General features: G+C 31.8%; 2 protein-coding genes across 2 annotated transcripts in view; one reads left to right on the forward strand and one right to left on the reverse strand.

The window, feature by feature from the left end:
• The window catches only part of LOC138323854 (exportin-6-like), a 603,808-nt gene that overhangs the window by 285,714 nt on the left and 294,216 nt on the right, over positions 1-23,878 (forward strand). The gene's annotated exons all lie outside the window — the stretch shown is intronic.
• On the reverse strand, positions 712-22,477 carry LOC138323848 (equilibrative nucleobase transporter 1-like). Its single transcript, XM_069268741.1, has 10 exons — positions 21,967-22,477; positions 17,733-17,779; positions 17,166-17,242; positions 15,825-15,917; positions 14,616-14,802; positions 13,373-13,579; positions 5,210-5,311; positions 2,225-2,414; positions 1,467-1,587; positions 712-833 (listed from the first exon to the last, which is right to left on the reverse strand). The coding sequence occupies exons 1-10, from the start codon at positions 22,374-22,376 to the stop codon at positions 729-731; spliced, it is 1,539 nt and encodes a 512-aa protein (XP_069124842.1). The 5' UTR covers positions 22,377-22,477; the 3' UTR covers positions 712-728.

A 23,878-nucleotide genomic window follows, 5' to 3' on the forward strand; every position in this document is an offset into this window, starting at 1 on the left:
AAGCCAAAAATATCATCTCATTTTTTTCTTCCTGTAGCAACAGTAGTATTCTGGCAAAGTGCCTTATAAAAATCACTTGCTCCTTTTTTATGCTTAACAAATATTTCTAAGTTTTTTGGGATGAATGGGTAATTTAAAATCCTATTGGAAATTTCATCTGATGAGAAAGTTTTTTTAATGGCATTGATTACACCTTGATATGTAAGAAAATCTGTATGCATATTAAATTTCTGATTAAACTCATATAGACTGTAAAACACAACATTTTCACTATTTTTTTATCATATCATTCAGGACTACAACACCCTTCTGAAACCATTCTTTATAAAACAAAACTTTTTTATTGATTTATTATAGAGAGTCTTCACCATGGGAGCGAACGTTCAACTAAAGGCCAACAATTAGGCCGTGTCAAGAAAGAAATTTAGTAAGAAAATATTCCCATTGCAGATACGTTGCTTTCGAGATACCACAACGACGCTGGTAAGTGCAATATCTACCGTCAATTAGTCCCACCGTCACGATATTATGACGTCATATATTGACGTGATTTTCTGACGTCACAATCGCCAAAGGGTGTGACTAATTAACGATTGATTTCACTCGGCCCACGTCGTTTAAGTACTTCGAAACCCTCGTATTGAAAGAGATGAAACGTCTTGTTTGAGGAAAATACTTTCAAATGACCTGTAGTGATAACAATACAACGTATCTAGGAATCTATTTAATCAATGTTTCTCGGGACTGTAGTCGTCGATACGTCGACACTTGACCCAGTGGTAGATCGGATGTATCAGCGACGTTGCTGTCAAACATATACAGAACACATCAGACTGAAAAATAGAAAATCATAATAACATTCCCTGTACACTTTAATTCTTGAATTGATGCACATACATGTAGGTATTTGAAAATAGCATGGAATGTTTATTTATTACGTCACGCACTACATCGAATATGTCCGTATGCCATTGCGTTTATAACACCGTAAATGCAATAAAAATAATATTCAATGCTGACATAATACGTCAAAAATACAAAATATAAATTATGTAATTGAATAACTTTTATATATTCCCCTGTTAAGCATAGACTTTACCCGTAAAGGAACTGATAATAAGTGTTGGTGGGGAAGTTAAAAATTCCTCTTTGAGATATTTTTAACTTCGTGGCCGTGTTCTATCGATGTGGCCGTGTTCTATTAAACCCCAAACTTAATATTAATATTGAGATGTTCTGGAATATGTTATGTTTCATTATCCTTTTACATAATTTTATAAAACTGAATTATGTGTTAATTTGTTTGCATAATATTTATAAACTTTGATATGAATTTTATGATAAATTTGTCACCTTACAGTGGCCATTTTCAATTCATTTAACTCTTTGTTTTCTGTATGTGGAGTGTGCATAAAAGTCCTTTCTGTTAAGATATAAACATTTGAATAGTTTACAAATCTACTCACATGCAGTATGGCCCCGACATAGCTCTGAGACCAGGTGAACAATGCAAACTGGAGACAGCCAAATATTCCCGCTGTAATAATTGTTATTCCATATAACATCTCAAAGTACTCACTCGGAAATCTGCAGAGAAAAAAACACGAAGAAATATCACAAGTAACTGAAGTATTTCAATTTCCATATATTGTATAGACAAAAAATAGTAATATACAAACACTGTAAACAGCAACCCAGATTGGTTTAATTGTTTTCCTGTTTTTTTATTCCTATTTTTTTTCGCTTATTTTTTTTTTTAAATCGAAATCAATTTCTTTCACTCCATTATGTCTAAGGATATTCGCCATTACTTAATACAATCGACATTCAACAAACTATGATGGATTTATTTGTTTTGTATTACCGTATGTCCGGTTTATTTACTGGGGTCAATTTTTGCAATTTTAAGTAAACAAAGAAATTCAAGCGTTTTTAGATTTTCGCTATCAGGCTTCATGTGCAGGGGTGTGTATGATTCAACAATATATCAACATTTCGCGAATGAAATTGTATCAATATGCCGCTAAATCGCAAAAATGTTATCCCAACGAAATGAAAAAAGCTGGTTCATATGATAATTGAAATGTCGCTGTTCTCAATATTATTCATGCCTGACACAATATGTGCACGCAATTAATCTTAATAGGGCTGCATAACATAATTAAACAGCTGACGCCAACGCTTAATGTTATCAATAGAAATCAATCGATGTCAATATACTTACACGGTAGTGAGAAATGTAGTCCCAGAACTGTAGAGGAATGATCGGAGACACGTCATAACGATAAAGTCTATATACAACATATCTAGACTAGGGAGGAGCACCAGTAATGATAGTAGTATACCAAGACCACTCGCAATACTAATGGGCAATATGGACGGTAACAACTGGCGATGGATGTGCGACCGTCTCCCTAAAACAATAATTAATTATATAAATGACAAGCTTCTTAAATGAATACTTAATTTTAGGAATGGCAAGCTTCTTAAAATAATTCTTAATTATATAAATGACAAGATTTTCAAAACAAAGCATTATTTTAGGAATGACAAGCTTTTTAAAATAAAACATAATTATTTAAACAAATTAGAAACGTCCTTAAAAGATAGCTAATTACTTTTATAAACCTACAAACGACAAGCTTTCTAATTACCATTAATGACATATCATATAAATGCCACATATATCAGAAACAGGAAACATTTCGATCTCTGACATTTCCTGATATACGTATTGTCACCCGGCAATAGGATCATGAATTCATCTTACAATATCCCCACTTATAGATAAAACAAAAAAACACTGCTTCATGCAGAGTGATATCAAGCACCGGCTTCGCTTATTTGGAAATCTGAGTAAAATCGACAATGCGTTGATATGAAAATAGATAACTTCCATTATTATACCTCAAGTGAGAATCTTGCATTCTCATTGGTCGAGAGATATTTGGTATTTCATACTATCACACGGCAGCAAGCATTTTAACAATAGGAGACAATAGACACGTTCGTAGCAACGGGTGATAGTGTATTTTTGACAATATATAAATACTACCTGCATTAGAGGGTGACAGTGCCTAGTGTCACCCCGAGGATATCACTGTCACCCGAGACGAAGCCGAGGGTGACAGTGATATTCCGAGGGGTGACACTAGGCACTGTCACCTCTAATGCAGGTAGTATTTATTTTATTATACCAAAAGTCTAGAAACAAAACTAGTTTTCAGGTATTTGCAATATATTGAAACATTTTATCTGATTTTAGCAAAAGTCGAACAGTCACCGTCGGCAGTAGAATAGCATATCAGCTTCTACTCAGTAGCGCTAACTATCATTGCATTATAAAAAAGAATACTCACAATAAGCATTTGGTGAAAATTATTGTTGTCTTGTCTCCTGCGTTTGTTTAAATCTTAACGTTTTTGTAAATCTCAATGAATTTTGGTTTCGTCCCGTCATCTGTTAGGTAGCAAACCAGAGAAGAACAGCCTGGCCACGGTCTATATTTTTATTAAGTGGGGAGCCCATGTTTTGAGCCATGCATAAACAATTAAAAATAAAATATATTCTGAAATTGGTACATCCAATATGGAGGGTTTGATATAAGTTTCATTTTTTTCAAAAATAAACATAACAAAAATGGGTTAGAGATTACAATTCTGGGTTCCTCCGGAAGTGCGTCTTGACCGGAAATGCTAGCTTTACTTGAAGGAAAATCCATGGCGCGGGTTTAGGCAAAAATATTGAAAAATCCACCTAATCGACCTATGAAATAAATTGGCTTATTTTGCCATTGTGATAGAAGTGCTCGATTTAAGGTAGGTCTTAAGAAAAAAAATGAGTACAATTTTCTGCAATTTTGGGCTAAAAATCATGATATTTTGCAATTTTTCAGGTATTTTTTTGTTGTTACCATGGTATTCACATGCATGAATAAGCACAGAATATGGCCAAATCTGTGTCAAAATATCAAATTGTAATTGCAAAAGTTGTGCTGATTAATTATATATATACTTTTGTACAGGTATTTTTTACAGTTAAATGACTATATCTATATTTCTAAAGCATGCGCCTTAATTTCATAGATTGTCCAAATCTACTGTTTTCTGCTACATTAACAACATTAGCAACGTCATGAAGACGCTTGAAATCGCATGTCTTCCGTTCACCTAATCACCGACGGGTTCATAAAAACCAACATATAGCGCTTTGACGGTAAGCGAAAAGACGTGAGCGGACAGCTCCGTCCTTAATATGATATTTTCATTGATAAACAGACTAATTTGGCAAAACTATTACTAAACAGCTCCAGATAAATTTTGAAGCGTCGCTTCAAAACACAAAGATGGCGTCGAAATAAGAAACGAGTGCGCATCTTTTTCGGGCGGTTGATATTTTGCACTGTCAAAAATACACTATCACCCGTTGCTAGGGGGTTGCTACGAACGTGTCTATTGTTTCCTATTGTTCTAATGTTACCTGCCGTGTGATAGTGTAAAATACCAAATATCTCTCGACCAATCAGAATGCAGGATTCTCACTTGAGGTATAATAATGCAAAATATTAACCGCCTGACAAAGATGCGCACTCGTTTCTTTTTTGACGCCATATTTGTTTTTTGAAGCGACGCTTCGAAATTTATCTGGAGCTATTTAGTAATAGTTTTGTTAAATCAGCCTTTTTATCAATATCCTTTTTTTCACATTAAGTACGGAGAGTTCCGTTTAAAAATTTCGCTTATCGTCCAAGCGCATTATGTTAGGTTTATTAATCCCGCCGGTGATTAGGTGAACGGAAGACATGCGATTTCAAACGTCTTCGTGACGTTGCTAATGTTATAAACAGACGACGGGACGAAGCCAAAATTTGTTGAGATTACAAAAACGTTAAGATTTTTACAAACGCAGAAGACAAGACAACAAGAATATTTCACTGAATGTGTGTTGGGATTATTATTTTTATAGTACAACGGTAATAAGCGCTCCCGACTACAGTATGGAAGCTGATATGTTATTTTACTGACGTCGGTAAGTTTTCGTCTTTTGCCTCGGGTGACAGTGATATCCTCGGAGTGACACTAGGCACTGTCACCCTCTAATGCAGGTAGTATCTATATGATATATTTTCGTAACACGTCATCATGTTTTTATCCTTTGTATTTAAAATATATAGCCATGCTGAGAAAAACTGATACTAACTTGTACTTACCACTGTATATTTTCCGCTGCCAATCATAAACTAAACCCGTAAAAGGAGATGCTAAAGCCCCGCCAACCATTGTATACATCATTGTATTTGTAAACTGACTAACTGAAAAACAAAATATAAACATAACAACACATAGTCTGAAATATCCTGCCGTTTTATCGGGTTTTTGTTTTTGGTTTTTTTTTATATCGAGCCTATGACCCCAAGACATATATAGATGATAGAACGAACTAAGCAATACATATTATCTTGTCAACTCTAAAGTAATCCTTGATAATTAATAAACTGTAATCTTAATAATAATTTTAAAATCTAAAATAGTTTCTGAATTTCAAGCAAACATTGTTCTTAATAAACATGTATATAGCATAAAATAAACAGTACCAAAATACGACGTAAAGTTGTTGTTATGCAGTATGTATTATCAAATTTATACAAATACAAATTACAAGAAAATATTATTATGATGATCAGCACTAACCAAATGAAGTAACTCGTTACGTAACAATCGTTTGTTTCATTTTCATACAACGTAATGTACGGAAAACAACCAAATAATGTGAGATATAGAAAAATAAAAAAATCGTTTCTTGATTTTGATCCTTATTCTCTCCAAAACTGTCGAATAAGATCTATATGATGTTACAAAAATAGCTTCTTAATTGTCCTCAACAATTAGATGTGTCTTTGAAATTCTATTGTAAGGTGATTTCAAGCTATCTGAGGAAATCCTCATATTTGAGGAAGGAATGAAATCGTAGGACTTGGGTTGTGTTATAACAAGAGGTCAATGGCCTCGTAGAACGACGGTCCAGTTAATTAATGTTCATTGATCGATTTTGACTCATATTATTGATTAATACTTATATGCACTATTTAAACTAATAATTAATTAGGGCAATCCAAATGACCACTGGTATATGTCAACAATGTTTGGTATTAAAACTATCATACAATTCTTTCAAGACAGATGTTATTTATCAAATGTTAATTAAATATAGATAAACAGTTTTATTAAAAAAAAATGATTTTACAGAACAATTTTTCCGAGCAGAATTTTAGTGTGAACGTATGCAGAAGGTGCATCTTCTTAGTGTAAATAGTGTTGGGACCAATTCAAATAGCATCAACTTAACTTTAATATTAGCAAATTTTAAAGAAAATTCAGACATTTAACAATGCTGTTAATTCAAATTTATCAAAATATCTTAATGTGATAAAAATAATTGGGGAAACCTTTTCCAGTTTAATTGCTTATCGGTATCACACATGTACAACTATGCATACTCAATGTGTTAGTTTGTCTAGACTTTTAAAAGGATACCTGCTGAAGGAGGGCTTAATTCATTATAGGTTACAAAAAATATCACAGATATTTGGCTGTACTGGTTATAAGAGGTAAACTGAATTCGCTTCAATACGTTGAAATTAATTACTTATCTTTTATCTCATTTTCTTCGACACAATATACATTTCACAAATAAGATAAAAAAGTTATATTGGCTGGGTCTCGGCACAACGGAATGTGTACTACGAGACAGCAAATTGACATTGGAAGCTACAGGTGAGCCTTTCCCAGGGCCTTGTTAACAAAATATATTAATTAACTCTGAACCATTGTTTTTCCCTTTAACAGTGAATGGTATATATGTAACACATTTACACAGATAATTGTATCCGCGGTGAATCTATTTTTGGATGAACGATTTGATATCACAATGATCTGTTGCTATCATTTATCGTACATATGTTTCTAACAATCAAATGATTCTATAGAATAAACATTATATGTATACATGTATATATATTTAGATATTTCCATTCTACTTTCAGTTTCCCGTTTGATCTATGGTAAACCAGATGGGCAATATCTGGCTATGAACTCCAATCTGGTCAAGCGTATGAATGTTTGACGTTTCCGCAGTGTCACTGACAATGTATACACTGTATACTTACGCCTATACATAACGGTCAAATATTTTTAAAAGTGGTTTTAAAGTTGTGCGGTCTATGAAATCTAATGGTAATATCGTGTTGACAAAATAGCGTGTATTAAAAAATATTATCCCATTTGTTCGCTTGTTTCAAACCGTTTTGTGTTGAACTATATTCAGAAGCTGATGCTATGGCTGTTCTGTTTATTGAACTTGGTGACGTCAACACTTGCGCAAGCGGGGAATTCAAAAGATATATATGTATAGTTTTGAATTTGAATGATCGTAATGGAAATATAAGTAATAAACTGTTACCAGATTGGACATACAGTTGATATGAAGCCCATCCGTCCGAAAGATAAATATTCATGGCGCCCTAACGGGCGCCATTCTATTTATCTTCCTTCCGGATGGGCTTCATATAACTGTATGTCCAATCTGGTAACAGTTTATTGCTTAAATATATTTAAGGATTAACTTGAATAGATTTTTTTGTGTTATGGAGATATAACACCAAAATCTGAGTGTACTCTAAAGCGGTTTATGATGAGAGTACACTCAGATTTTTGTGTTATATCTCCATAACATAAAAAATCTATTCAAATTAATTCTTATAATTCAATTTACTAAAGATAATCTCTTCAATATTCAAAATTCATTTTGGGACTCTTTTGTCTATGAAATCATTACGCCGTCATCTCAGCCAATCAGAAGTATTGTAACAAACGACGACGCCATTTGTTCCTTTATGGTCTGATAAAGTAAATTTTTGAGCCAGTAAAAGTGCTCGTAACAAGCACAATTTAGATATATGGTTCATATTGGAATAGTGGATACAGAAAAGCAATATTAATTGCAGAATGTAATATACGACAAATACGAAAAGTATTATATATCAAACAGCCCATAACTGATATTGCCAGAAAAAGATATATTTCATTTAATAGTTGATAAATTATTAAAATATTCGCTGATATTGATATTACATCTTTGTTTTAAATAAGTAAAAGTTTCGTCGCAGGCAAAACGTCACATATGGTGAATATAAAGTAAGAGAGATAAGTACACGTATGCATACATGTATTACTTTCATGCACAACTGTTTCATATTTTTGTAAATGTTTACGATATGATGACACTGTAATGTAAATATATATGAATAAATAAGCAATCCTAAACATCTAAAATATACTATGAGGTACAGAACATAATGTTGCATTCCCTTACCTAATGATGCTTGGATCATGAATTTCGCATTAGTTCATTAATCGATATTCTTATCACTGAGATGTCATTATCAGTTTAAAAACTGGTTATATGTCACATCAATCACTTTTCCTGTATCATTTTTAACATTAACTTGTTTCGTATTGCAACTCCGGAAAAAAACCCACTAACTGCTCCATGTGGGTTCTAATGCGTTTAACAGTATTGGCGGTGTGGTTTTAATGTAGAGCACCTTTACTACCGAGCTACTGTGTCTCTAGCAACCAAACATAGCGCCGATAACACAGTTATGTCAATATCGATAAGAGACAATATCACTGAAACAGTTTGATTATACTTCGTTGTTATACTGAAATATAATACCTTATACTTTGTTATTTTCCTGAAATGTATTACCTAATACTTTGAAATGTATTACCTAATGCTTTGAAATGTATTACTTAATACTTTGAAATGTATTACCTAATACTTTGAAATGTATTACCTAATACTTTGAAATGTATTACCTAATACTTTGAAATGTATTACCTAATACTTTGAAATGTATTACTTGATACTATGAAATGTATTACCTAATACTTTGAAATGTATTACCTAATACTTTGAAATGTATTACCTAATACTTTGAAATGTATTACCAAATTCTTTGAAATGTATTACTTAATACTTTGAAATGTATTACCTAATACTTTGAAATGTATTACTTGATACTTTGTTATTTTCCTGAAATGTATTACCTAATACTTTGAAATGTATTACCTGATACTTTGAAATGTATTACCCAATACTTTGAAATGTATTACCTAATACTTTGAAATGTATTACCTAATACTTTGAAATGTATTACCTAATACTTTGAAATGTATTACCTAATACTTTGAAATGTATTACCTAATACTTTGAAATGTATTACCTAATACTTTGAAATGTATTACCTAATACTTTGAAATGTATTACCTAATACTTTGAAATGTATTACCTAATACTTTGAAATGTATTACTTGATACTTTGTTATTTTCCTGAAATGTATTACCTAATACTTTGAAATGTATTACTTGATACTTTGTTATTTTCCTGAAATGTATTACCTAATACTTTGAAATGTTTTACCTAATTCTTTGAAATGTATTACCCAATACTTTGAAATGTTTTACCTAATTCTTTGAAATGTATTACCCAATACTTTGAAATGTATTACCTAATACTTTGAAATGTATTACCTAATACTTTGAAATGTATTACCTAATACTTTGAAATGTATTACCTAATACTTTGAAATGTATTACCTAATACTTTGAAATGTATTACCTAATACTTTGAAATGTATTACCTAATACTTTGAAATGTATTACTTAATACTTTGAAATGTATTACCTAATACTTTGAAATGTATTACCTAATACTTTGAAATGTATTACCTAATACTTTGAAATGTATTACCTAATACTTTGAAATGTATTACCTAATACTTTGAAATGTATTACCTAACACTTTGAAATGTATTACCTAATACTTTGAAATGTATTACTTAATACTTTGAAATGTATTACTTAATACTTTGAAATGTATATACTTTGAATACTTTGAAATGTATTACCTAATACTTTGAAATGTATTACCTAATACTTTGAAATGTATTACCTAATACTTTGAAATGTATTACCTAATACTTTGAAATGTATTACCTAATACTTTGAAATGTATTACCTAATACTTTGAAATGTATTACCTAATACTTTGAAATGTATTACTTAATACTTTGAAATGTATTACCTGATACTTTGAAATGTATTACCTAATACTTTGAAATGTATTACCTAACACTTTGAAATGTATTACCTAACACTTTGAAATGTATTACCTAATACTTTGAAATGTATTACTACTTTGAAATGCTATACTTTGAAATGTATTAACTAATACTTTGAAATGTATTACCTAATACTTTGAAATGTATTACCTAATACTTTGAAATGTATTACCTAATACTTTGAAATGTATTACCTAATACTTTGAAATGTATTACCTAATACTTTGAAATGTATTACCTGATACTTTGAAATGTATTACCTAATACTTTGAAATGTATTACTTGATACTTTGAAATGTATTACCTAATACTTTGAAATGTATTACCTAATACTTTGAAATGTATTACCTAATACTTTGAAATGTATTACCTAATACTTTGAAATGTATTACCTGATACTTTGAAATGTATTACCTAATACTTTGAAATGTATTACCTAATACTTTGAAATGTATTACTTAATACTTTGAAATGTATTACCTAATACTTTGAAATGTATTACCTGATACTTTGAAATGTATTACCTAATACTTTGAAATGTATTACCTAATACTTTGAAATGTATTACCTAATACTTTGAAATGTATTACCTAATACTTTGAAATGTATTACCTAATACTTTGAAATGTATTACTTGATACTTTGTTATTTTCCTGAAATGTATTACCTAATACTTTGAAATGTATTACCTAATACTTTGAAATGTATTACCCAATACTTTGAAATGTATTACCTAATACTTTGAAATGTATTACCTAATACTTTGAAATGTATTACCTAATACTTTGAAATGTATTACCTAATACTTTGAAATGTATTACCTAATACTTTGAAATGTATTACCTAATACTTTGAAATGTATTACTTAATACTTTGAAATGTATTACCTGATACTTTGAAATGTATTACCTAATACTTTGAAATGTATTACCTAATACTTTGAAATGTATTACTTGATACTTTGTTATTTTCCTGAAATGTATTACCTAATACTTTGAAATGTTTTACCTAATTCTTTGAAATGTATTACCCAATACTTTGAAATGTATTACCTAATACTTTGAAATGTATTACCTGATACTTTGAAATGTATTACCTATATACTTTGAAATGTATTACCTAATACTTTGAAATGTATTACCTAATACTTTGAAATGTATTACTTAATACTTTGAAATGTATTACCTGATACTTTGAAATGTATTACTTAATACTTTGAAATGTATTACTTAATACTTTGAAATGTATTACCTGATACTTTGAAATGTATTACCTAATACTATGAAATGTATTACCTAACACTTTGAAATGTATTACCTAACACTTTGAAATGTATTACCTAATACTTTGAAATGTATTACTTGATACTATGAAATGTATTACCTAATACTTTGAAATGTATTACCTAATACTTTGAAATGTATTACATAATACTTTGAAATGTATTACCTAATACTTTGAAATGTATTACCTGATACTTTTAAATGTATTACTTGATACTTTGAAATGTATTAACTAATACTTATTTTGAAATGTATTACCTGATACTATGAAATGTATTACATAATACTTTGAAATGTATTACCTAATACTTTGAAATGTATTACCTAACACTTTGAAATGTATTACCTAATACTTTGAAATGTATTACTTAATACTTTGAAATGTATTACCTAATACTTTGAAATGTATTACCTAATACTTTGAAATGTATTACCTAATACTTTGAAATGTATTACCTAATACTTTGAAATGTATTACCTAATACTTTGAAATGTATTACTTGATACTTTGAAATGTATTACCTAATACTTTGAAATGTATTACCTAATACTTTGAAATGTATTACCTAATACTTTGAAATGTATTACCTAATACTTTGAAATGTATTACCTAATACTTTGAAATGTATTACCTAATACTTTGAAATGTATTACTTAATACTTTGAAATGTATTACTTAATATTTTGAAATGTATTACCTAATACTTTGAAATGTATTACTTAATACTTTGAAATGTATTACTTAATACTTTGAAATGTATTACCTAATACTTTGAAATGTATTACCTAATACTTTGAAATGTATTACCTAATACTTTGAAATGTATTACCTAATACTTTGAAATGTATTACTTGATACTATGAAATGTATTACCTAATACTTTGAAATGTATTACCTAATACTTTGAAATGTATTACCTAATACTTTGAAATGTATTACCTAATACTTTGAAATGTATTACCTGATACTTTGAAATGTATTACTTGATACTTTGAAATGTATTACTTGATACTTTGAAATGTATTAACTAATACTTATTTTGAAATGTATTACTTGTACTATGAAATGTATTACCTAATACTTTGAAATGTATTACCTAATACTTTGAAATGTATTACCTAATACTTTGAAATGTATTACCTAATACTTTGAAATGTATTACCTAATACTTTGAAATGTATTACTTGATACTTTGAAATGTATTAACTAATACTTTGAAATGTATTACCTAATACTTTGAAATGTATTACTTGATACTATGAAATGTATTACCTAATACTTTGAAATGTATTACCTAATACTTTGAAATGTATTACCTAATACTTTGAAATGTATTACCTGATACTTTGAAATGTATTACCTAATACTTTGAAAAATGTATTACTTGAAATGTATTACTTAATATTTTCCTGAAATGTATTACCTAATACTTTGAAATGTATTACCTAATACTTTGAAATGTATTACCTGATACTTTGAAATGTATTACCTAATACTATGAAATGTATTACCTAACACTTTGAAATGTATTACCTGATATTTTGAAATGTATTACCTGATATTTTGAAATGTATTACCTAATACTTTGAAATGTATTACTTGATACTTTGAAATGTATTACCTGATACTTTGAAATGTATTACTTAATACTTTGAAATGTATTACCTAATACTTTGAAATGTATTACCTAATACTTTGAAATGTATTACTTAATACTTTGAAATGTATTACCTGATACTTTGAAATGTATTACCTAATACTATGAAATGTATTACCTAACACTTTGAAATGTATTACCTAACACTTTGAAATGTATTACCTAATACTTTGAAATGTATTACCTAATACTTTGAAATGTATTACCTAATACTTTGAAATGTATTACCTAATACTTTGAAATGTATTACCTAATTCTTTGTTGTTATCTGTTATCCTGTTGAGGTAACTGTTCATGGAACCCAGGAAGTAGTAAAACCGTAGCTGAAGAATACTGACCCACAATACATGTATAATGTATGTATTGGACAATATACAACTCTTTAGAGAAGGTTGTTGGTTTTCAGACATGCGCAGTTCCCCATTTAATGGTTCCGTTGTCTTTGTATCTGATGTATCTGAATTAAAATAATGTTTATTGAACATATAAACAGTAACGTATTATATTGTTTGATCACATATTGTACAAGAGACAAAAATCATTACATCGTTTATTTGATCATGACCAGTTTTTCTATGATATATATGGTTACTTTGTTTGGGAGATGCTTTGAGAAGACTTGTTTCAATCTGATTAAAATGCATATCGTTATCCTCCTTATGCGTTCATAGAGGATATGACATCATTTCATTAGGGGGTCACATTAAATTTTCATCGTACATCGCTTCTAATGCTTTGTGGTCTAAAACGACATTCACAGCATGCATATACATGATGTGCATTTATCTATATTCGATTGAAAAATTGTGACGAAATGACTACAGATGTGAACATGATTATGCAATATCTATAATCTGTACAGTAAGCATTACTGAAAATTTTGATTGCACATCCCTTCAGAAATGACGTCAGATCCGGGTACCATTGTGTGATTGAGGACTTATTGTAATCAATTTTGCTCTCATTTGAATACAATGGCATCAAATGCGTTCCTCAAAAATCCATGTTGGGGTTTCTTAAAATGTCTCAAATTGCGACGGATGAAGGGTTTTTAACTTAAGTTGCACTCTTAAAGCATAACATATTTTATTCTGTAATAATTCAATTTTGCTTGTTACGAGCATTTTCATTGGTTTAAAAATTTACTTTATCAGCCCATAAAGGAAAAAATGGCGTCGCCGTTTGTGACGTTGCTTCTGATTGGCTGAGATGACGGCGTAATGATTTCATAGACAAAAGATCCCAGAATGAATTTTGAGTATTGAAGAGATCATCTTTAGTAATTTGAATTATAAGGATTAATTTGAATAGATTTTTTTATGTTATGGAGATATAACACAAAAATCTGAGTGTACTCTCATCATAAACCGCTTCGCGGTTTATTTAGAGTACACTCAGATTTTTGTGTTATATCTCCATAACATAAAAAATCTATTCAAGTTAATCCTTAAATATTATTTCCATCAATTGTATTCATTTTGAAATATATGTTACTTGAATATTGGGTTTTTCTGTAATGCATTTTTCAATCGTTTCTTCCTCGTCTGTAGGGTAGGCCTTTTCTTGTTTACGTATGCGATCTTTAGGCAGAAATACAAACGTACTTACTGCCACAATGACGTGTAACCCAGCTAGAATGCCGTACGAATACTGACTGTGGAATCCGGCCTCGTATGCAAGCTAAACAAAACCAGTATCACAAATTATTAATCTGACAAAATCACACAAACGCCATATAGGATACAATGTTTCGGCTTCCTTCTTTGTGCAATATAATGAAAGTTGACGGTACGGTGTAAGACGAAGAGGAACTTATCTATGAGAAAGGTCGAACCAAATGCAGAGGATGCAGACAAATCATACATGAATTACAAAACTCGTTTTGAATAAATCTTTATTATTTCCCTTTAAAACAATATTTTTTTTCAAAGTAAATTAACCTGTCAAAGTAAAGTTGCTGAGTCAATTTGTGATCCACAATTTGGTGCCTTTTTTACTACAAACTGTACTGAATATCTTCTAATTATGCATAATGAAAAAAATTAAAGATTTTCTGCAAATTATGTGTGGTTTTCTTGGTCATGTTTAGGAATTAATTTCTAGACAGTGGAACTTAAGTATGGCCACTAGGTAGAATACATAAATTTGTTTCTCCCATAGGACATTTCTTGAAATCTTGTGCAATTTTGTTCCGCTGGTTCCTCTATCTTGTAGCCCATTAGCCCTATAGGTATGAAAAAGTTACATGTTGAAGTCTTCTGTTATATACTTACAGCAGATCGTATATAGCGATCGTGAAGCGTTGGAATGCGTGCATACAGCAAATGCAAGGGAAAATGTGTTCAAATATTTATTGCAGATTATCTTATTTTTGCAAATATCTACACTGTAAAGAACACCCATCGGCAATTACACCTGTAAAACTAGGTTCACATTCTTTATACAGATAATTACACTTCACATTTTTATTTCCTGTTGGCTACATCCGGGTGGAAGAACACGTTTAATGTTGTAAGTCTGCCATTCCCAAGCTTTGCATCGGTGTATTATTTCCAAGATAGGACTCGGCTTTTGACTTTTTTAAATTACATTTAGTCATTATTTGCGAAATTATGAGATGAAACTGCGGATTAATGTATTTGCAAATAAGTCTGAAAAGCCGCGTTCGGGAAATTATGTACTAGTGAAACGTGTTAACTCACCTTGATTATAAGAAGTACTGATGACGATGCGTCATACGCACCGCAAAGGAGACCAATAAACGTAGATCTGCCCTTCACAAACAGGTTTGAGATCTGTTTGATAAAATAAGAAAGGGAACATATCATGGAAGATAAGGTATGCAATTTAAAAATGTCGTTACGTCGACTCGGTGATTACATTCCACATGGTTGTCGTCTTTTAGACGATGATTATCTTTATTGTGACAGATTTTTGTTTGTCCATGATGAATAAAATATATATTCTACTTATCACTCGTTTTATACAGGATCTGATAACATAACTTTTATGGTTTGCATTCGAATGACCTTTATATTCCCATGGACTTCAGTTCAAAGGCATCCAGATACAAAACTCAAAAGACATTTCGTTCCAGCAGACATATAAATGTAGCCATGTGGTGCTTGTTGGTCGAGATGACTACATACATGAAATGATTCTGACAGTTGATTTTACATCAGAATGTGACCCTAATGAGATGTTGTCAGATCCTCAATCACGAACTTGAACGTATCAGCCCATAATATAAAATGTACATATGTGTAAATATTAATTATTATAGTATTGAACGTTTCTAATTCTAGTATTTCCTTGAGCCAGATGTTACAGGTTTTGGATTGTGAAACCAGCTGATACATTATGGAAACAGTATATTTATATTACACTAAAAAACGCTTACAAATAATTCTATAATATGATCATTCACCTACAATATTATGACTAAAAATATCTGTACAGGCATAACAAAATCCTATGTCCCTATGCATTATCTTATTACGTTCTGTCCGGGAAGGAAATACAACAATACACTTTATTCATAATCAAAATATTGTTCAAAACAATCTAGTAATATCCAACAGTAATCAATAGATATCAAGGTTATATGTGGCATAATTGGACGGAAGTTTTGACGTGTAGTTTTTTTCTTCAGTAATTTATTCATTTATTTAGTTGTTTTTTTATGAATTAAGCTGTGAATATCATTTAAGGTCATGGACATACAGGTGACATCCTTAATTTACAACAATTCAAAATGTATTCACTGTAATACTTCTTAATTTAATGCTTGATGTATGTTGATACAAAAGCGCTTCTTTAGAAGACACTTAAAAATGACTAATGTCGCTCTTGAGCTCTTATTTAACTTTGTAAAATTAAAACCTATTAATTGTAAGATTTGTAATTCTCAAAATGTTGGTATTGTTTGTTGGTAAATAGCATATTAAAATCTCCTTTTGGTTCATAGCTATGGTAGTTATGGCATATAAAACTTTAAATGTTGAATTCTATGTGTATTGTTTAAAATATATATAAGTTATTACCTGTGCATTTGTAATCAGAACAGGTAAACCACCAACACCCATGACTGTTAGTCCCGGGAAAACCAACCACGGCTTCTCTACAATAGATATAGATAATATAACGGTCCTTATCCAATCCGGATCCTTGTCTATTCCAGCGTAATTGTAAGCCATTTTTCTTCTAAATTTAAAGCCAATTAAACCTTTGATTATGTGACCAGTATATAGCGGCCAAATATGCTGGTCCAGAAGACATCCGGCTTAGATAAGTTACACTGCATATATAAACCTTTGATTTACTGACTATTTTCAGCTTCGTTTATTTTTTAAATTGATATCATTTCAAACGGTTGAACTACTTCGGATAGGTGTCGTCTGTTTGCCAGTCTGTGGGAGTCGTATACCTAGACCAGTTTTACTTATTATTATACATTTGACAAAGCCTATTCGGAACTGTATAGGCAATAAATGTTATGGCTGAAAAATTGTATTTGAAGGCAGACCCTTAAAATCCGAATCGTTGCTTGGTTTGTCAAACTATCGCTATTTACAACATGATATTTAATTCAGTGTCTTATAAATTCATACCTTTGTCAACAAAAGCCAGCATGGTCGCTCCACCAAAAAACATCACCCTGTAAATAGGATCATTTGTGGGTTGTTAAGAGTGCTTGGCAATAAAACACCAGTTCAGGGTAAATCGTCAACTAGAGTATCATCTGTGTTCCGTTAGCTACCTGACGATCAGAATATCTAACCCAGCGTGTACTGGTGTCTTAACATTTATCTTTGAAAATGCAAAATTAAAAGATAAAATATAAGAGCTAAAATATCAATTTAATAACATTTAATAAGTATTGGTACAGGTACTTTAACCTCAAAAATGAAAGTATGTATTCAAATTGAACCTTCAAGAGATTATAGAAAAGAACAGTGACATACAGACAGTTATAAACATATTTTTGGAGGAAAGAAAAGGTAAATAGAGGTTACACAATGAGTGGTTGTTGAATTTTGAATTTAATCCACACGAGTGAGTTATTTTTTAAAAGTTAAAAAAGACATGAGCTTTAGCGAGTGTCTTTGTAACTTTTAAAAAATAACTTACGAGTGTGGAATAAATTCAATATTCAACAATCACGAGTAATGTGACCTGTTTCGAACACAATCATATTCGTTTTAGCCGATAGAAAAACGGCGGGGATACGATAACGTGTATTAACCGAAATATGCAAATAAGGTGTAGTAGTATTTTCATCAGCAAAAAGACACTAATTAGTATTCAAAAGTCGTCGTTTGGTAAAGAATCCAATCGAAATCACATTCTTTTAATTGGGAATATCTTTAGGGTTAAATAATACTCATTTATCGTCTTATTGAGGTCAAATTTCCATAGCTGCTTCCAGAAAATAAAACTCAATGTCGGACTACATGTAAAAGCATTCGCACAACACAGCATCGTCTTTTTCCCGCCAGATAATCATTAAGCTATTACCATTAAGATCAGGTTCATATCATACACGTTACATCTACGAAACCCATCATTGAAATTCTTGTCCGTCAATATTTATTATTAGTAATTATGGTCAATTTAACATGTATGAAAACGTCACGTATTTTGACACAACGACCACGACGCATAAGCTTTCCAATAGCAGTTTTGGACGTCAAGCGGCGATCACAACATAGAATGACGCCATTTGCTTATTGATGACGTTGACAATGATGACCTGACAGTTCACCGTGACAGCCAATCAGAATGCGTACAGAGTTTATACCACGTGTGGTATAAACACATTGTTAATTAACAGCTGCAGTGTTTATTAGATGCCCCGAGAGTTGAATAACACCGCCTATTGTGGAAGAAAGTTGTACAAAAACTGCTACGAATGTTCATAATATTTGATTAAAAGAATAACCGTTTTCATGATTATAGTCAGCTGAAATGATAAATCAATTAAAATTTAACGCTACAATTTATAATAAAATAATTAGGGAGGCTTGTTTATAGAGGTGTTTATTGTTGTCTGTTACAGGTTTTTTCTAGTTGTTGGCTCGGTATATACATGCATTCTTCGTTACCTAGGTCCGTATAGCTTATTGTGCGTGGAGAGTTGCCGTTGAAAGATGATTGATTCCGATGTTTTTGTTAACATTTTATTCTATTGTACTGCATATAATACATAAATTCATGGTTGATATTGTAACGTTGAAAATGGACCTCCGTTGAAAATTGACCTCGGGTCAGTTTTCAACGTTGAAAACGGACCCCGAATGCCGTTGAAAATTGAACATGCCGTTGAAAATTGACAGTGTCTAGGGTCAATTCTCAACGGCAGGTCTGTTGAAAAATGACCGTTGAAAAATGACCTTGGCAAACTATCAACGGATGGTCTTTTGAAAAATGACCCTAGTACATTCACATATATAGCTGTTGCACAAACATGATTCTCAAATTCTGTTATCGCCATTCCTAATATAAGCGACCCTTCTGTGCTGGTATTTAAATTACGTAATTACCGCGATTTGAATTGAAATTTGGTCTTGTTGTCATCGTAACAAATACCTCATTTAAATATTTTAGGTGCTTGTATGTTTATTATGGAGAATACGGCACTACAAAACTTTCATTTTTCTATAGTCATTTTGTCCGTCCGTGTAGATAATGCTAATGCTATATAACACTGAGGTAACGTAGTAAATAAAAAGGAATTGTTGTTATCAACTGCATGCAAAGTTATTACTATGTGGTGTTCACTTCCTAGGACCAGTGGATAGTGTTACAAAACTATAATTATAGGATATTATTAATTTGTTTCTTAATGATTTTTTATGATTATATTTTCGACGATCTTACGTTTGTCAGGTATTCAGTAATTGTTAATATATATTTATTCCCTGCAATACAAGAATACATGTATTATATATAGATCTGCGTATGGACCAGTTATGTTTTGTTCTGCGTATGATTGTGTTGTATTGTTGTGTTGTTTTGGGGTTGTGTGTTTTTGTGTTGTGTGTTGTTTGTTGTGTGGTGTTGTGTTGTTATGTTGTGTGCTGTTGTGTTGTTGTGTTATGGTGTTTTGTGTGGTTGTGTAATGTTGATTGTGTTTTGTGTTATTGTTGTGTTGTTGTGTTGTGTGTTGTTGTATGCTGTGTGGCTGTGTTTGTGTTGTGTTGTTGTGTGATTTTGTGTTGTGTTATGTTGTGTGCTGTTGTGTTGTGTTGTGTTGTTATGTGTGGTTGTCTAATGTTATTGTGTGGTGTGTTATTGATGTCTTGTTGTGTTGTGTGTTGTTGTATGCTGTGCGGCTGTGTTTTGTGTAGTGTTGTTGTTCCGTGTATGTGTAATGTGTTGTTGTGTGATGTTTTTGTGATGTGTTGTAGCGTTATGTTGTGTGATGTTGTGTTGTTGTTTGGTGTTGTGTTGTTGTTAGGTGTTGTGTTGTTGTTGTTAGGTGGTGTTGTATTGTTGTTGTGCTGTGTGTTGTGGTGTGGTTGTGTTGTGTGATGTGTTGTTGTGTGATATTTTGTTGTTGTGTTGTGAGTCGTGTTGTGTTTTTTTTTGTTGTTGTTGGGTAGTGTTGTGTTGTTGTTGCGTGTTTGTGTGATGTGTTGTTGTGTAATGTTGTGTGATGTGCTGTTGTGTGATGTTGTGTTGTGTGATGTTGTGTTGTGTGTTGTGTGATTTTGTGTTGTGTGCTGTGTGATGTTGTGTTGTGTAGTGTTATTGAGTGTTGTTGTTGGATTTTGTTGTATTGTTGTTGCTTGGTTGTGTGTTGTGGTGTGGTTGTATTGTGTGTTGTTGTGTTATGTTTTGTTTGATGTTGTGTATTGTTGTTGTGTAATGTTGTCTTGTGTTGTGTGGTTGTGTGTTGTGTGATGTTGTGTTTAGTGTGATGCGTTGTTTAGTTGTATAATGTTATATTGTGTGATGTTGTGTTATTTTGTTGTGTTTTGTTGTGTGGTGTGATGTGTTATTGTGTGGTGTTGTGTTGTGTTGTTGGTGTGTTGTTGGTGTGTTGATGTGCTGTGTGATGCTGTGTGGTTTCATGGTGTTGTGGTGTCGTGTTGTGTTGTTGTGTGAAAACGAGTTCTTAATGGGTCACTTTTCAACGGGGTCACTTTTCAACGGGTCGTTGTGAAAAGTGCGCTTAAAGTTCAGTTTTCAACGGTTTTCGGGGTCATTTTTCAACGTTGAAAAATGACCCGAGGTCAGTTTTCAACGGGGGTCCATTTTCAAAATTATGGTTGATATGAGGCCCAAAATGGGATCAAACACACGGTGTGTGATCAAGTATAGCTCCCTCTCTCTGGCTAGCCCTGTCTAGCTGTCCCCCTGATATTTCACTGGTCAGCTCTATTTATAATGGTTAGTACATTTATAATGGTTAGTACATACATCAGTATTTGGCCATGATATCTAATACCTGATATCTACTACCCCATAAGCCCACACAATGTGTCCATTCCGTGTTACACAAGGCTAATCACGGATTATGATATGACCATATGTGTGTAGATAACTGACAACTGACCACTGCATACATGTACATAAACGAGTAGCTGTAAGCCTGACCCTGGCCGAATAGCATATTCTCTAAATTCAAAATAAAACTTATTATACTCTAAAATGACACGATATTGTGTAGAATAAACAAACTGGTGATTATTAAAGAAAGTCGTGATGTTTGATGTAATAATTCATTTATTATGGAATTTATGCTATTCTGAATAATGACCAATGCAAGGTGTATTGAGGTTGTCGTAATAGAAATAATAATTTTAATATTAAACACAACATAGATATTTCTTTACTCACATTGCTATGGTCCGTGCAAGTCTTGTGCCGGTCCAGTAGGTTATTAATCCATAGGCAGCAGAACTTGCACAGAATATAGCAGATCCTATGGTAAATGCTAACGCAAATCGGTCATCTTGAGGGGGACATACCACTTCCTGACCACTCTCCTCCTCCGTGGTCGGCGCTGTACTGCTACTGCCCATCATCATTACATTGTATGTGCTTAACGTAACCGTGGCAGACGTACTATTACCATATCGAGGAAGGTGGGATATGTTTCTTTCGTGCGGACACAGGTCTGCATAAACTCCTTCCTGTTTAAATATCCATACCATGGGAGCCCATCCATACAGTAGACCAGCGAACAGAAAAGTTTCAACAATAGCCCAGCCAGCCACAAGATATTTACGCCAACCGTCGTACCTCATGGTTACACCTAGACTCTGATAAAACACAACTCCGTTCCCATAAGGATATGAACACCGGCGTTATCCGGTTATGACCTCTCTACGCCAATGTGTGTTACGTATCATTACCCTTTCACTATATATCAGTCTAAAAATAGCTTAAAGTTTATTTTAGTCATAAGTTAACCTTTGACAACCTTTTAATGAATTGGTAGCATAAAAAGCTCTTACATCATACGTTTGTGCATGTTAGAGAGAAAACATAATCAATATAATTATATGGATATATTATGTGGCCAAAAGGAATCCGACGCTTCTAGTGTATGGCTTCATGTAATAAATCTCCCATTTTATCTAGAACTCATCTAAACAAGTGAAATCAACTTCTTAAGAAATAGCTAGATACACTAAAATGTAGTTTTGGAAAGTAGCTAATGTATAAATACTTACACTCAACACACAAGTCTTCACACGAGTAACGCTGGACGTGTCATTAAATTGTAACTCGATAGATAAATCATATTACAGCTCATAAATGGAGAAACTTCAATCTAATAGAATCTAATTTAGTGTTAAAATACGTAATACCACGTACATTGTACTTGTATAGTCCAACAAATTGAGAACATGCACTATACATTTAACACAAGATTATATTACGATATCTTATTGTTGATGAGAACAGCTACGTGCATGTCTTGTCGGCAATAGAGAATTAGACAGTGAATCATCCGGGTCACCTTAAAGATAATTAGCATAATCACTCCGTCGGTGTTCATTTTTTCTCCCATTTGCTACAAAACTTGTGAATGTCTAAACATCTAATCTAATGTAAAGAGCAATACGAAAGGTTGTTAATATTTTATGAAGAAAGTCTTTCCTTGATTTATTATTATACAAGATAATTAAGTCTATTAATATTGCCTTCTCGCCTATTGTTCTGCAGGTTCTGACCTTCATCTATTCACAAGTATTTGGATGCTCCCAACACTTACACCTTAGTGAAGATGTGCCCGTGCCTAATTGTCCCGTTAGAGGACCATGTATTGGTTGCACCGAATGTAATGTCACTTAAAAGTAAATACATGTACCTAAACAACGCGCTTTTTTTAATGGAAAAGTTAATAGCTTACTGTTATATTACACTTAAAATGTTTGATCGCTTACTGAATAATTGAAAATATAACAATTCCTATAACGCGGGTCGCATTATGTTTCCGTCGTGGTCCTAATTACCAAATGTAACGCGAACAGGACTATCACTGCGCTACACAACAAAAAATGGAAAACATATGCATTGATAATTTCTATTCACAAAAGGAATAATGCATTTGTTTGGTTTTAAAACGTCATCTTAGACCATTAATATAAAGTACCGGCGATATTTTTTTTGTTTAAGTTGTCATTTAAGAATATCAGAACTTTAATATTCTCGAGCTCGTATTTCAACAGCCTGGGATGTAAGCATAATTTATCATAAACAACTTTTACGCCTTTTAATTTCCAATTAGTTGACTGTTTGG

The sequence above is a fragment of the Argopecten irradians genome, chromosome 5 (assembly GCF_041381155.1).
Source record: "Argopecten irradians isolate NY chromosome 5, Ai_NY, whole genome shotgun sequence".
In the NCBI taxonomy this organism is placed as follows: domain Eukaryota; kingdom Metazoa; phylum Mollusca; class Bivalvia; order Pectinida; family Pectinidae; genus Argopecten; species Argopecten irradians.

Bases quoted from the DNA above. Each gene is read 5' to 3' on its own strand.
- LOC138323848 (XM_069268741.1), bottom strand. From the start codon at position 22,376: ATGAGGTACGACGGTTGGCGTAAATATCTTGTGGCTGGCTGGGCTATT. The intron at 14,803-15,824 runs GTGAGTTAACAC...GGTTTTGTTTAG, and splicing joins CAGTACTTCTTATAATCAAG to CTTGCATACGAGGCCGGATT. The intron at 834-1,466 runs GTGAGTAGATTT...TCTATTTTTCAG, and splicing joins ATGTCGGGGCCATACTGCAT to TCTGATGTGTTCTGTATATG.